Source organism: Saccoglossus kowalevskii, chromosome 6 (genome assembly GCF_978046115.1).
Source record: "Saccoglossus kowalevskii chromosome 6, keSacKowa6.1, whole genome shotgun sequence".
NCBI classification, from domain to species: domain Eukaryota; kingdom Metazoa; phylum Hemichordata; class Enteropneusta; family Harrimaniidae; genus Saccoglossus; species Saccoglossus kowalevskii.
In genome coordinates, this window is record NC_140646.1 from 15,303,941 (window position 1) to 15,321,090 (window position 17,150).

At 34.7% G+C, this 17,150-nt stretch overlaps 1 protein-coding gene across 1 annotated transcript; it reads right to left on the minus strand.

The window, feature by feature from the left end:
* Positions 1-1,158: 1,158 nt before the first annotated feature.
* Positions 1,159-16,732, minus strand: LOC100370468 (multidrug and toxin extrusion protein 1-like). Its single transcript, XM_002737006.3, has 16 exons — positions 16,520-16,732; positions 15,494-15,582; positions 12,294-12,395; positions 11,108-11,176; positions 10,534-10,682; positions 10,130-10,172; positions 8,187-8,329; positions 7,753-7,850; positions 6,612-6,725; positions 5,887-5,954; positions 5,274-5,382; positions 4,916-4,991; positions 4,727-4,796; positions 4,188-4,320; positions 2,418-2,512; positions 1,159-1,897 (listed from the first exon to the last, which is right to left on the minus strand). Exons 1-16 carry the CDS (start codon positions 16,578-16,580, stop codon positions 1,448-1,450), a joined length of 1,869 nt encoding a protein of 622 aa, XP_002737052.1. The 5' UTR covers positions 16,581-16,732; the 3' UTR covers positions 1,159-1,447.
* Positions 16,733-17,150: the final 418 nt, after the last annotated feature.

Genomic DNA, 17,150 nt, shown 5'->3' on the forward strand with positions numbered 1-17,150 from the left:
ACACAAACTCACGAAGTAAAAACTAATTTGGTTCAAATAATGTTGTTGTTTTTTTTTTTAAAAAAAAAAAGCCTCGATAGAAATGGAACACCTTGGTAGAAATGAAACCTTCCGCTGGCTGGAAAGTAAACGTGGAAATATTTCGACTAAAAGATTAAAAGGCACGTTAGCTACAATATAAATTGAATAGCAAATATTATTTAAAATTGTGTCTTGAAATGTGGCGTTTCAAGCGTATGAGTATGAAACAATTCAGATGATGTGACCGCACCCATGAACAGTTCTCCAGCTGGATTTGTGCGAGGGGTTTATATATACGCCATAGGTATATTTAGACTTAAAACACAGGCAATGTTTTGACACCGTTTAATCAGTCAGAGCATTTTGTGTTCTCTCAAGTTGTTTTCACAATCCTGTCCTAAATTGTAATGCTCGTCAAAACAACGTGATCAACATCATAGACCATGGTTTAGTTCCTTTATGTATGATGTAATTATGATGAATGATGTACAGTCTTCTTCTGTTAAAAGTAATTACATAACACTTCACTACAGTCAAATGACTCTCGTACTCACATGGATTTTGTTTGGAAGTGCTCCGCAGCCAGTTGAAAATTGGACTCCAAAACGCCGTTGATGGCGCTCTTTTGAAAACGTGTCTTTACTAACTTAAAGAATACTAGTATCCTGGGTAAAAAGTTAATAACTTATGTCAAAATCAATAATTACTTAACACTCTTGTAATAAAAAAAATCTGATAAATTTGTCGCCTCGATAGGACAAATCCTTTAACGACTTTAATGTGCCCGTAACCTTCACTGTCCGTAAACTTTCAGTTGATGCAACCATCAATTATTGACGGTGATTTCACTCACGTATTTTTAGAGGGACATAAACAACTGACGGTGCTATCAATTGGTTCTACAGGAGATTTATATTTATAGATATCCAGCATACTGAATATCATATCGGGAGAGGAGAATACGCACTTGGATGCTTATTACTGGCTGCTGATTGTGTATTTATTGTTATTTGTATTGTTGTGTTTCATTGTCACGTGAACAAACATGATCCAGAGAACCAAGCAAGCAAATCATGTTGATTTCTTACTGTGTCAACTCACACAAAATGGGGAAGAAAAACAAACAAACAAACACCGTTTAATTAGATAGAATTATTTAATTAGAATTAATCTAATCACAAATGCTGCATGGATTTATAACTGCATTAAACAATTACATAATAACTGACAATATAGAAAGTTGACTGCATTTTCCGATTTTTGACAATATTGATAATAATGTCCAGTGACAGTTTACTATGAAAGACTATTATTATATAATTACTTTTCTTACAAAAGTGTCGATTTATTTAATTTTATAACACTACCAATATACTTTTACGAACCGCCATAATCATAATATTAACGTATTTCTATATTATGTCTACTACTGAAAGCTGGCAATAGTGGCCGAGGGAGCACTTATATTGAAAAATGTATTATTTAGAAATAATGTATTATTGAGTTCATAATAATGTATAAAAGTAGCTCGGACAAAGGGTGTAAGTAACTCTCCTGTCACTACCCCACCACAGAACAAGCATGTCATCAACAAGAGAATGCCTACACGTTTGGCTATTATGACTTTCAACGATGGGGTTCTGTATCGTGAATCCGTTAGCGTGATGAACGTGGTTTTCTCGGGGATATAGGAGATACCATTGGAATCTTTGTCGGCACTCTCCACCTCATCTTCGGTGACATCACCAATATCTAATAAACTTGATGGTATTTTCTTCTCAGCTTCATTTTTCACTTCTTCCGGGCTTTCATCTTCATTGATTGTTGATAAAGCGATGTATTCTTCGCGTCCTTCTACCCCTGCTCGCTCCTGGGCCTGTATATGTGTAGTAATACATTAGATTTAAACATCCATATATGGTAAGTATGCAACAATAGATCATAATCCTTTCACTGCGAGATCCCGCGTTACACGTGAAATCGAACGTAAAAACTGGACAAACAAAGGTTATAGCGTCGTAGTGACGCCTAAACATTGCATGAGATTCGACAAACACGAAATTATTTTTGGGCTATTTCCACGCTTAATAATGTGCTTTACACATTTGATAATGGTCAAGCTCAACGCTATATTCCCTTCTGAAAAATCTGCATTTTGACACCGAACAATACAAAAAAAAAAAAAAAAAAAAAACGAATTCGAAGTTCCAAATCAAATCATTCTATCTTTACGTTGAACGCTCGGCCCGCGTCTTTCTTACGTAGTACGTGAGATGTTACAGTGGGCAGAGAATAAACTATTGTGAATAATTATACATACAGTAACATTATACTACATTGCACACACTGACAAGTAATTTTGAGATATTCATTATAGGAATCTTCAATGTTATTACCTTTTCGGATTCATTCTTCCAGTTCAGCTTTGATATCGTTATGTTGAAGAAAAAACACTGGCATACGGCAGCTGATAAGATTCCCACCCAGAACCCTAAATATGGAAAACGTAGGAAAACAAAATAAGATCACAGGTGAACCATATACAGTATTGGAATGATTTGGTTATTAATATTATCTATATCCCACTTTTCCTACATGCAGTTCAATGGCGCACTTAAATGCATACAAACCATATGGCATTTTACTCCTTATGTAGAGTAGAGTTTATGTTTATGTATGTTATTTATGTATGTTTTGAGTTACTATCTATCGCATGTGCGCCATATTGTTTATGAGCAGCAAGTTATAGGGCCCTCAGGTTGGGACGTTATGTGCGCAAGATAAGAATATGAATTGCCCGTGAGCCAGATGACTTAGTGGCACCCGGCAGAGGGGTTAATCATGTATGATATTGGGGTGTATTATTCAAAAACGCGTGATTGTGATGTCAAATCATTAGCTGAACACTATTTAAAGGGGTCAACTATCAACACGAATTACGATTTTAAAGGTTAATCATACTTATTCTAATATTAAACAATCAGCTACCTCGGTAAAGTACGACGTTGCCTATTTGTTGATCAGATTTGTATTTAAACTTACAAAGACTGTTCGCCCGACGGATCGCAATACAAAATGGTTAAAAATTATGATTTGAACACGAGGATGAATATTCCCAAAACAGTGAGTATATTTCGATATAAGCACATGGCAAGCACAACATGACCACATTAGGCAAAACGTTGTTCAATCTGAAACTGGTTTCTCCTACATTTCCATACTGTGATGAATTGTCTAAATGTAAACTTATTTAAATTGTATTGCGATATGTTATAATACTTCTTAGATATTATAGGATGAGGCAAAACATGTGACATTATATGGCAAAGTGTCGTACGCCAAGTACAAAATATAAAAGCACAGCAATGACCAAATGAAATTGGGCAAAACGTGGTTCAATCTGACAAAAGTGATTTCTTCACATTTTCTTACTGTGATGAATTGTAAAGTATAAAGTACTTTAGGATGAGACAAAAAATCAGTTTATATGACATTATATGTAAAAGTGTCGTACACCAAAAACAAATTGTCAAAAAATGTCAGTAGTCAAATTGTACAGCTTATTGCCCAAGTCAATCATTGTTGTGCTCATTTTTACAAACTACTTCATAACTCTCCAACTACGTTGATCCACTGTTGATGTTGAAGGACTTGTTTTTGTAATTATAAGGAAAAACAAAACATGACTATACATAATTATCCTCAAATATATTAGTCAGAATACACTTTAACTGAATGAGCCGATTATCTTGTACATGTAGTTTCTTCTAAAATGTATATTGCATTATTTAGTATAATTATGCACATAAATTTGAATACATTCTAATGAACTTTTCTGTGAAAAAAAACTATCTAATGATACCACAAACCATTATTCCCTACAGCTTGCACTAAATCAGTTAAAATGGATTAGGATCATGGATTTATATGAAAATATTTCCCGCTACACGCGTTCACCCTAGATTGGTGATACCAAACATTATATAACGGTATAATGTATTATATATAAAGGAGAAAGCTAGACCATTGTTGGTGCTACTACCGTTATATAATATATATATATATATATTTCAAGCAAAGATTGGACCAATTACATCACTGTTTCACAGGGAATCTTATTCAAGTTGTATTGAGGGCCGTGGGTAACAAATACATGGTTCACTTACCAGCTATTCCGGCATGGAAGACAAGTAATAGAAACACACCAACTGGTAAGCCGATGAAATAATATACTATTATATTAAGAATGGCACCAATACGTTGCTGACCACATCCATTCAGAATAGCAGACTGAACAAACTGAACAAAACGAGTCAATACTGGTTAACATTTAAAGAATCACAGCCAAAATGCCATGCCATGTCGCCTTGTTTGATATGGATCGTATGCGTTGTATGTAACGTGTTTATACGAAATGTGATTGTGAGTTGCATGACGACTTTAAATCAACACAATAACAAGCGCGCATGAGTAACTGCTACTGATACATATCATTGTATTGTATTGTAATATAGACATTGATTCAATATATATTGAACTAGTTCTACAGTGCGGTCCACTCGCATCATTTTGTGATGTTGTGTATTATCATGACGATCCAGTACAATTGCGTAATTCTGTGTTATAATATAATACATAAATACATAAATAACAATGTCACGGTACTCTACATAGCTAAGTTGATTATATTGTAGTTTATGCTTACCCCAATATTGACAAAGATAATAATTAACACGGAAATTATTAACATACGTGACGTCAGTTGTCTAACTTCCCTGAAGTGTATAATAATAATAATTTACATATTATAAGTTGTGTGTCTGTGAACTTGTCGCCATGCTTTTTCAATACAAACACAAAACGATAAAAAACACAATATGTGTTCATCACTTACTTATCTTCAGTAAAAATCAATGATATATAATCTCTAGTAAAGAAAACGGCAATGGCAAGACAAATAGCAATCATCCCTGTGAAGATACAGACATACACTGTGACAGTAACATACGATACTTCATAGTGTAAAACTCGAGATAGATAACACTGTGAATGGTTTGACTTCATTTGTTCTATTTCCCCTAATGGATTATGAATTTGATTTTCAAATTGATGAGAATGGTTTAGTTTGTATTTTACAGGATGTTAAAAAGGATGAATAATTTGCTGCAATACATACATCACTTGTATTCAAACTTATGTCAAATTCCTCTGGTTTGATCTAACTATTACAAGTAATTACATGTAGTACCCACCAGTCAGTACGAGTGCCACACGTCCCGTGATCTGCGCATGCTTCGGCTTGTATGCTCCAAGAAAATTGCCCACGCGAGCGATAACAGCAGATGACATACCAAACGCCGTCTATAATTGAGAATAAAAACATTATATTACACCATATTATTACATGAACATAAAATTTGCACATTGTTGTTAAACACACGATTTAGAATTCTTTCTACGATTATTAGAAAACTTGCACAAGCATGTGCGCTAATCGTTATCGTATATGCTAAAACAAAAATGGTTTTGAATGGTTTGAATATGTGTGAATCACTGGGAATATTTGAATCATCCGGATACAAATCTGTCCCGGGTAACCATGGTACCATTCTACGTTGACCCCATCATTTCATTGATCATAATGAATGCATCTAAACTAGAATGGACGTGTTAATAACATGGCGTGACATAAATGAAATAACAAACACACAAATAATAAATATCCCATTCAATTACGTAACCTCTACATGCTGTGACATTTTAATGAGTGAATATAATGGTCGATAAGTCGAACATTGATAGGTATGCATATAAGTGCATGGGAAGTTGTTATGAAGAATTGGTATGACAAGCTTATCTACTTACCACACACGAAACGCTGGTGATTTGATATATTATAACGCTGACAGCTAATTGAGTTTCGTTAATCGTTCCTAATATAGATATACACGCATTATAATAAACTATTCAGATGAATACAATTAACATAATATTTTCATTTTTTCTTGGATTTCTTGGCACTATATGTCTCTAGCCCTGGGTGCTAACATAATACATTTCACTTGAATAACGTGACTAAAGATATGATAATACTACATCACACAGAGGAAAAACAAATCTAGTTTTTATATTTCTTTAAATTGAAATTTGTCAAATTATTTTTTTGACTAGAAAATTTGACATAATTTTAAATTTAATGTGATGTATTTTTTCTTAGTTTCTTACGCAAAGGACATACCAAAGAAAGTAAAGTTCGCCCTCTACAGACACACTCCCGACAAACCCATACTATCTACCACTTTTTATATAATATAGTTGTTTATTTTATCATGTCTTAGCCTGTTGGGGGAAGTTCTAGTCCCATTATTACAAGAATGACTTGCAACTCAAATAGACTTGTGTAGTGACATCATATACATTTGAACTTTGTACTAATAAACAGTTCCGGTGACCTACTATCCCGCATAGACATTTATATTTAGAAAATACTTACCTATATATAGTAATAAGATTTCAAATTTAAATTCAAAGTTAAAGTCCATTAAATACTGGATACTACATGCACATAAACGAAAATACAAAATACCAACCTGACATGAAAGTGACGATCTCCCAGCTCCACCATTCAATACATATCATTATTGCACTAGGAATTCCTAAAACTAGAACTTTGTTCCAATCATAAAGAGACTCAGTCGACCAACCTGTTACATTAAGAATAAAATTAATATATGTTTCAAATTTGCATGTTATGTACAGACAAGTTACGGTTTTAACACAAAAGCTCTTCTGTACATGTGATAATATGTCTTATTGTTCGTGTCATTTTTCGACCAACAAAACATCCCTCAAAAATAATATTATATATAAAGTTAATTCATGTCGCGTATCTACCGTTAAACCAAATTTTAAACTTGAAAATAAGGCGTTTTTCAGCAAAAAGTAATAAACTACACTATTTAACGATATAACTGAAATTAGAATAATTGTATATATTCAACTCGTTTTCTGAGTACTGTAAAGGGGTAATTATTCACTGGGTTTTAATTTAGCTTATTTCGCTGACTGGAAAATGCGCTAAATTAAAACCCAGTGAATATGTAAAATTTAGCATAGAACACATTATCTAAATGACAAAACCATGAATTTAAAACCCACTGAATATGCCTGAAATGGTAAATCAGTGAAATTTAAACCTAGTGAAAATTAGTCATTTTACAGTATACAAATGACATTCAAAATGGAAATTTCGGAACACCGTAAATTCCGACTTGCAGTATAACAAAGCAAATCACATAATAGAAGGCTTCCGAACACTCGGTCGGGCAAACGGACCTTTAGACTCAGGAGGCCGCGGGAGGAGGCCGTTTATCATGCAACGCAAGGCGTTTTTTTGTTTAACAACCAAACAACGCTTTCTTAATACAGGAGGGGAATCGAATGGGACAATCCAACGAGAACCCGCGATCGCCAAAGTGTTGACATCGAACTTAAGCAGTTCGATATGGTGGGAACTTTTAACTTGTGGAAAATTATACTGAAATAGTAAATCAACTGCGCTATTTTGTTAATTCTCTTATTTGAATGGTTAGTTAGTTTGCTGGTAAACGCCGCAATTTCAGAAAGTTCAGCCACATACAAATAATTAGCTTGACATCTGTGTGCTGGGTTTGGAGCACCGCGGAGGGCGCAAAACAAATAGTGTGTTCTGTTTGTCATCTCGAGAATTACCTGCCCATGTTTCTTTGTGCAAATTTGCTATTTTGATGTACAATAACATAACCAGTAGCAGAATCCAAACGGAAGCGACCAGTGCTAGTCCAGCTCCACTGAAATGAAAAATATTTCAGGAACGTTCACGGTTTTCAAAAACAATTACCGAAAAGGATATTGGTAACTGTACATTTAAAGAAAATTGTACGAATCGATCTTAAACGTAAATGGCCGCCAAGATCTCGTAGGGAGTGAGAACGCCACGAGACGTGGTTTACCCATCAAATAGCGTAATAGTTCAATTTTTCCACGTCATCACGTCTACTGTTCCACTGATTGGTGTTACCTTGGTATTTGGAGCTGTGGATTGTCTCCATCAAACTCTAGACGGCCATTTTCGTCTTAGTTTATCAACGGAATGTTTGTACACACATAGGGCAAACATTATTTACCTGATCCCAAGTGATAGTTGAAAAACAAACAAGTAACTCAGTAGTATATGGAGACATGTGGTGATAAGATATGACACTACAATTGGTGCGACGATATTCTGGTTCCTCAGATACGCTCTGACAAGCAGGACCATATTCTCTCCCTAGAGTACGTAAGATATGAGATATTATATTTACCTACAACTTAATAAAATATTATTTTTAAAAATGTTAATTAGAAAGGACCTTTGATTACTTTTTTTTTCAGTTGCATGATATAGCATGAAATATCACTTTTGAATAATGCTTTTGGAATCTCCGTAGGAATATAATGACTATAAGCGACGTTTTTTTCCGTTTAGCAGTTCTACTCAAGACTTAATAAAAAGTATCTTATAACCATTATATTTACTGAAGGTGGGATGGTTTGGGGCATTGACTTACAGGATATGCTTAATTTTGCTTTGTTTTTTCCGGTTCTAGTCAATAAACAATATACAGTATTAACACATAATAATTATTTGTCCTTACTAGTGGATCAGTTGAAGAGGCGTGAAGAAATGGTGTGGTAAGCAATCTTCACTTCACAATTGTATCATCTCATAATCTCATGTTACAGTAGAAAATATCAATTTAGATCACAAATAATTCAATCATTATAACGTTATAATCAATAATAATTACAAAGAATGTGACCAGTGTATTTAATACTTTGTACGTTACAAATCAATTGCCGAGCTTGAACTTGAATTCGGGGGCACTCATTTTCAAGGAAAATTATTATTCAAAAGAACTCCTTGGACATCAATGCACTTTTCTTCAACGCCTTCGTGACGTTCAAGCCTTGGAATGGTCATACTGACAACGTACAAAGTATGTATTATAAGTGCCCAATGATAATGGCCCTGGGAGATGAAATATCGAATATCATGAAACCATATATTCGCGATAGCCACACATCGCGGGCACTTATCAGTAAATGCAAAAGTTACAACAAACTATTATCTCAAGTAGAACATTGCAAATGTGAGTCAGATCGGGTGCATTTGGAGAGTAAGCATGGCATTATGTTGTGAACAGTATCCTGAGACTATTATAATATAATAAACAGTGTAAATATTTGTATTTTACGCTGGTGAAAAAACACTATGTCCGTGAGGTTGAATTGGGTTACCCCTAAAATCTACGCGATGTAAATCTATAACACCAAAGGAAATAATATGTAGTGTCCCATCACAAAATGAATATCTAACTACCATTGCACAGACACATGGGATGAATCCATTGGCAATAAGCTGATCCATGTTTCATGCATCTTCGCCAGCCAATGAATATTTGTTCGTGGGCCGGTTATGGATGGCCGGCTTTAGCGAAACCGCGCGATTCGGACGATGGAGTGAGGTAATTGTGGTATTTTGCTAAGACAGTCACGGTGAACTATAAAAACGTTCTCATTGAATTTCAACAAAATTTTGTAATTATGTCATAGATTGAATTGCATGTGTGTCTTAGAGAGTTCTCGACAGGGCGACTGAGATTAGAAGTTGACACTATTATAGTTATGTGTGTGTGTGTCTTTGTTCGGTGAAGGGCTGGCGAACGTAACGAACCCTGGTGCCTGGCGTGAGGTTTAATAACACGATAATTACACCTTCATAATCATATTGTTCATAGTGACAGAATAAACTGTTGTGCAGCCGACCATGGAAAGCGAACACACTGTCTCTCTGGTGTTGGATGGACACACCAACTATTACTCCGCACTCCAGTTATTTGATAACACTGTGATCGTTGTCTAACCTATTCAGCTGTTGTTCCAGCACTCGATTACGTTGTACAAATATTTTTTGGGGAATTTGTAACTACACTATAGGTTCATGCAACTGGACTATAAGATGAAGTTGAAGGGAGGTTTACGTTAGGAGTATACAATTGACCGTGCCGTGGGGATGCGTTTGACTTACCAGAAGATAAGGGATTAGAATTTTGCAGTAGGCACCAGCCATTCTGAAAAACAATTGCAAACAAGAATATTATATTGTATATTATTCACGAGATGATACATGTTGCATTTTCATCCTCATCTAGTTGGTTATTGAACAATGCTGTACCAAGCTGTCTTTGGGGGGGGGGTACAGAAAGTGTGACATAGTGAATGGTACGTCTATTTACAGTGACGAGGTGTGAATTCGAACCTTGTTTTGCGTGTTTTTGTGTTTGAAATGTGTCTGTATTTCACATTATCTGAAGAATTGATACGTGCTGTAAAATTTAATATTTATTGTACGACTGGTTTTTTTTTTCAATACAAACAGTAAGTGTATCAGAAGTGTCATTTGAATATATATATATATATACTTTAACGTACCTGGCAACCTTTGGTTCTTGTCGAATAATTAACAGAAAAGTTTCTGCGTTGTAATACAGTGTAGCGCATGGGAATAGGGTTAATGTCAAGATAAATATACTACGTTGTAATATCACTCCAACTTGCTTTTTATTTCCACTACCGTGCGTCTACCATGAGAAATAACAATAATAAGTAGAATCCTACTCACAAAGGGGGGGGGGGGTATAATCTACTGTCGGGAGCACAAAACTAGTCTACATTCATGCTGACAATTTTGTCGGTTTTTAGACTTTTTTAGTTACGATAATGAAGACTTCGATAACACCTCGTGTATCATTTGTTTGCATGTTGGTAAACGGTGAAATCATAAAGCAATATTAGCATAATATTTGGATCTTTTGTTACAGCTGTAAACCATGGAAGGGGTTGTTAGTACTTTCCATGGTTAAACGTACGATGTGGCAGAATGGTGGCTTTTATGACGAGTTGTATATCTAAAACGTGCAATAACGTGGGGACGATTCTCCAACATAATCTGCTTCCGTAGAAGATTTTATCATATCTATCGTAAACTACAATTAAAAGGAGTTACCTGCGAAAACAAGGTATTGATGCCACCTATCAAACCATAAGCTATGGATACGCCAACTGTTTTAATCAACTGAAATGACAATATGACACAAATAGATTTATAAATATAGTGTAGTGTAATAATTTCCGATATATCTACCTTGTTATTGGCCAATACGAGTAAATTTAATTATGGCGTCGGAGCTGATAATCGCTAAATACGCTAATACATTAATATTTTGGTAGTTGTATTACCATATCATTAATGTGAATATTTTCAGATCTCAGCTAGAACGTGTACTGACAAGTGTGTTAAGTCTAAGCAGAATACACGTGAAGCGCCATTTCCAATTCTCCCATCCTTAACTAGTCCGCATATGTCTAGTGACGATTTTTCATGGATTGTGAAAAAGCCGTGGATTGAATTGTTCCAAAAAATATTAATCATATTATTTATCCCCAAAACCGTTTTGATGACTTAAAAAAAAGCATAATGTTTATTCATATCAGACAACCTGTGTGTAATGTGTAATTATGAAAACGAGAAAAATAAACACCATCTGACGTCTTAAACACGTGCACACAAGATTCCTGTGTTGGTTGCTGGCGATGAAAAGCTGATAAACGTATAATGGAAAAACAGCTGCAGGATATCAAAATGGGGTAATGTTACTTCTTCATTACCAAGACTTGAAACAAATGTTAATAACTGTACGAGTTGATCATGAATAAATGTGTTGTGGGCAGGGTTCTCTTCTAATAATTAACTCCGTTTGCACAACACTTCAAATTATAGCAACGCCTTTAATATCAATATAATAACAAATTCAGAGCGAATTAGATGATACAAATTCAAACATATTTTACGGCGAATGCTTATCTATACCATGACAAATTCACCATATCACCGAAAGGGACTTTCTAAATGTAACGACAAAAATAATAACCCGAATGTTCTGAGATAATGAAACTACTGTATACGTTATTATATAATTACGATGACACACAAAATATTACAATACTTTATTTATACGGCAAATTACTTGCGCAATATCACTCAAAGGAAAATAGTTCGGTGATTGTGTGCCACTGAGTCTCACATCGCAATGTAATAGTCATTTTAAGTAATAACCATTCCAAAAATTCCAAAAATTCAGAATAACATGAGGACCACACTATGTGTAAATATGAAAGGTGGTATTACTTACAGACAGTGCCAATGCCGATGCATCCAATTCCTCTTTTCCAATATGACCACAAACTATGATAGTAATTAGCATGAAACTTAAATCAAGTCCTTCCACTACTACCTAAAAGTAGAATATATTTAAATGTTATGAACTCATAATACCGAGGCGTTAAACGATTAAAAAAGAACTTTTAGTTGAGATATAAAACAGAGACATACTTAATCAGTCAAGTAACATAAATGGTTGTAGGCATGTCATGTTGGTAGGGTGCAAGACGAGGGCGGACAAGGACTGATAACATCACGTATGGTAATAGTAAACAGAGGTGACCGAAGGTGGGATGAAATTGATACAAGTTTTGGCAAAGTGAATGCGAGTGGCGTTGGGAGGAATACTCGATCAGTAGTAGGAAAAGATGGGGTATTGATAAAGATCATGTCGACGTCGACGACGAGATGGTGGTGGTCACATTTGTGGTTGGCAAATCATCAATTCATTCCATATGTTTGCGTTACATTGTCCTTAATATATATCGTACAACCATGGTTAGACTCATTTCGTACCGCAATGTAATTGTGGTCTGTATTACTAAATTACAAAAAATGAACAAGTGGGCGAAATAAGCAGCTCATGTTCCTACAACCCTGTCTGTCATGTGATCGCGACTATACTCAAATACTGGTGGGTAATATAAAACACGAACTGGACTCATGGACTGGGCAGGAGAAATATGAACTAAAAGTTAATACTGACTCCGACAAAAACAAATAAAAATAGTAATATCCCACAAAACTGAATCTCTCTTCCACTGAAAGTAAGCACATTTCAATACAAATAGAAATGTACAAACTATCACTACACACTCATCTATTTCTCCTGTTACTGTTCTTAAATAATCATTTATTTGAGGGAAAGGACTGGTTTGTTTATTTAACCAATATTGCTAGGCACTACTGAGCATGCCTGCGTAATTAATTACAAGAATGGGAACACTGCATCCACGCATGGGATATGTGTCATCACTGCGATAATCTTGCTTTGAATGTATCATCCCTAAACTGACAACTGTGTTCCGTGTATATATATATATATATATATATATATATATATATATATATATATATATATATATATATATATATATATATATATATATATATATATACTCTTCAAAACATATTATAGTCTCAATGAAAGTCGTGTCAAAACCTAAAAAACGTATCATAATATTTTATTCACAGAAATCCAACACTTGAGTTGTACATGTAGCAAATAGCAAGACTGTTGTAAAATCGCAACGTGGCGGAATACGTTGGTTCTGGTTACAATCCTCTTATGACATACTGTAAAACATGTTTATTATATAAATAGATAAATGCCATTTTAGCGAATTTGACTCTATGCATGAATTAACTGAATCTTAATTTAGCTAAAGTGCTAACAATCTCATTGTGAGAATATACTTTATCCTCAATTAGCGACATCTTGAATTAGCGAAATTACAGATTAGCTAAATTAGCTAAAATAACATGCTAGCTAAAAAGACGTGTTTTACAGTATACTTTGAAATATTCTCAAAGTAAACAATTATCGGTTCGGATCGTCGTAATTTTTCCTAGACCAAGCATTCGTCAAATGACCGTATACACAGCGTCGTTTGTTGACAGGCTAGGCTTCTTTTCCTTGTATTACCTGAACATCCATTATATTAAATCGTGAACATATAATCTTGCGTCAATGGCAATACCCGGATAACATGAAGTGTTTTTGTTCTGGTCGGACCATGTAATGTGTGTTGGTATGATAAACGCATGTGTTAGTTTGAAAGAAGTCTCTTGGTTTTTGTAAAAAAAAACAAAAAAAAAAAACATTTTCACAGAAATTACAAAAAAAAAGGTTTTTGAAAACTCACGGGCAGAAACTAATCATTTTGAATGGACCTAACCACTGTCCTGTGAGTTTCATCCGGGTATTGTGTCAGTGTGTATCTTTGGAATTGTAATTGTGAATATTTAAATTTATCGTTGTATTTGAGTACTAGTCTAGTATGTGTCACAATCAGTGGACGCATTGAATACACGCGCAATTACTCTCAATTCGGCCTCCAGTGAGATACCCTTATAATACACCTGACAAATACACACCTAATTCTCAATTATTCAAAGCGGTGAAGTCGTCACCTGCGCATGCGTCAGACGACCATATCGTGTCGCTGTTTACAAACAAGCGTCTAACCATGAGCCTTTGCTTTTTAACGTTCGTTGTGATCGTCGGTGAGAACGCAGTTTTCGTGCGCGTGCGCACTACAAATCTATTGAATATTTATGTGGAATACTTCTCAGCGAATATTCACTCTGGTTACAAGATAGTTTGTGTTTACAGATAATTAATTATAGTAGTTTGTCTGTAATATTTTATGTAACAACAACCAGTTCCCCTCATGAACCTCAAATATCGACCATTATGAATAAAAACTCCGACATGATGAATTGCGAAATCGATGATCATTATATTCGAAGGTTACGCGTATTCATTTTCAGAACATCTTTGATATATCAGAAGCTTTAGTCTGAAAATATTTGTTATATTTACTATTATTCTTCCTCTAGATATCGATAAGGTTATCGATCTCCTTCGATTTAGACTGATTCTCTCAACACGTATAGATAAAGGTCGCCATTTTGATTCCGGCATGAACTTGAATTGTGTAATCATTTAGGACCATTAAATGCATAAATTCAGACTATGAACAATATTAACATCAATTTTGTATTTTTTATATAGAAATTGAAACTTAAAATCCCCGGTCTAAGAAATTTCTTTGTTATAATTTCTCGTTTCTTGCCTCAAACTAGAAAAGTTATGGTTACTAAAATCATGCATCCAGGTATTCGTCGTATTACTTAGTCGTTTAAAGGACGGCAGTCGTCGTGCCGCGTCCTGTTCGATATGGGACTCATAGCAACATATACAACGCGTGTAGAACTTCGAACACGCGCTGAGCGACGACCACCGCGCTTTAACATTAGGACACACTGAGCATGCGCACAGATTTCTTAGGCGTTGAGGGCGTTCAACCTTCGCGTTATTGTAATCCCATATTATAAAGCAATGATGTATCTACTTTCTCTCTCTCTCTCTATATATATATAATCCATAGAAACAACACCACTCACTCATGGTCACGTCATAAAACACATCATAATAAACGTACTTACCAATGGAAGAGCAAGCGCCAACAATTCTTTTGACTCTTTGAAAAAACGGCCACCGAACGCACTTTTTTTGGGACGGTTGGTTTCACTATCTGGATAGATAAGACACGAATGTAAACAAAATAATCAAATTCGTCTACTGTAAAACTATTTAATTTCACTGACATTTAATTTCACTATTTTGATGGTTTGAGCATTTTCACTGTGTTTTAATTTTACGAATTCATCAAGAAAACAATGAGTTTTTATTGTTATTCATATCACGTAAATTTAATTTAGCGGAATTTAATTATCAGCGAAAATAGCGAAATTAAAACTCCGTGAATAATCAATGCATATTTTGACTTGAATTCACTGTATTTCCAGGCGTTGTTTTCGATATGTATTGTGCGGGTTGAACACCGGGGCTAAATCGTGGGGAGATTACTGTACTATATCTGGAGACTGTCAACCTGCACATTGTACAGAAGCTACAATAAATTCGTTATCAATAATCTCACGATAGAAAGAATGAAACCAATTCTGGTTGTTATTCACTGGGAAAAACGAGTTTGTTCGTTTATATCCTGTATTCATAGAACGAATTGCGTTTTTTGTCCATGTTTATGCTAATGAAAAAGAGCAATGTTTACAGTTTAATCAAGGGGATGTTTTTTGTTAAATATAAAAATATTCAACGTTTTTTTTTCAAATTTAGGACCTACGATTTAATATAATGATTATTAAATAAACCCAACAATTAAACTAATAATAACAATAAAGATCTTGGTGAGGAGGGTTTGTTAGTACTTTGGTGTTGATATATTTCCAATATGACCGCAATCACCATGATGGTGCAGCAAAAACATCGCCGGTTAACATCGCCGCAATGAACATTAATTACATACAATATGTTGATTGACTTTATAAAGAAGCGAACAATGCCAAACGTTCAATCGCTATTGAAGAACATTAACTTAATAGATACTTTGTTGTGTGAATGCGCCATTTTCATTGTTCGTCTAACGAGAAGATAGTGGACCGACGTACCTTGTCTAAACTCCATGGACTTCGCGCGTTTTCTTGACGCATGCATTTTGCTAGATGACATATTTTACACACAACATAAATTTTGAAGCCTCCAATACGAATATGGGAACGGTACGGTTTTCCAATAATATGTCGTCACATTTTACATAGTATGGAGAGCTGTGTTGAACGGTGGTAGTATTTGTGGTACTGAATCACACTTATCGACACATCACGCCCTCTACCGGTATAGACATCGCAATGTTATTATTACCCAGAATCCGGCGGAGCGATATATTTACATAGATTGTGAGTTGGTTTATTAAACTGTTATCGGACCAATTATCAATGCGTTATTTTTTTTATTTTGCCGCGACACAGCGTTGATTGTTGTAAATATCACTTGCGTATACAAACAACGTATTTTACACGCGTTGTTTATACGTCCATTTGTGACGAATATCACCTGCATTTGATAAATTTTATCCAAAAAATAATCAAGCTTCGAATTTGTCAGTATTTTAAAAGAAATCTTACACAGGACATACAATAAAGCGGGTTACTTCAAGTAAACAAAATTACCGTTATAAACTATATATAATTAGATATATTATAACTATTAAGTACTGTCCTCACCGTCTGGATCATAAAT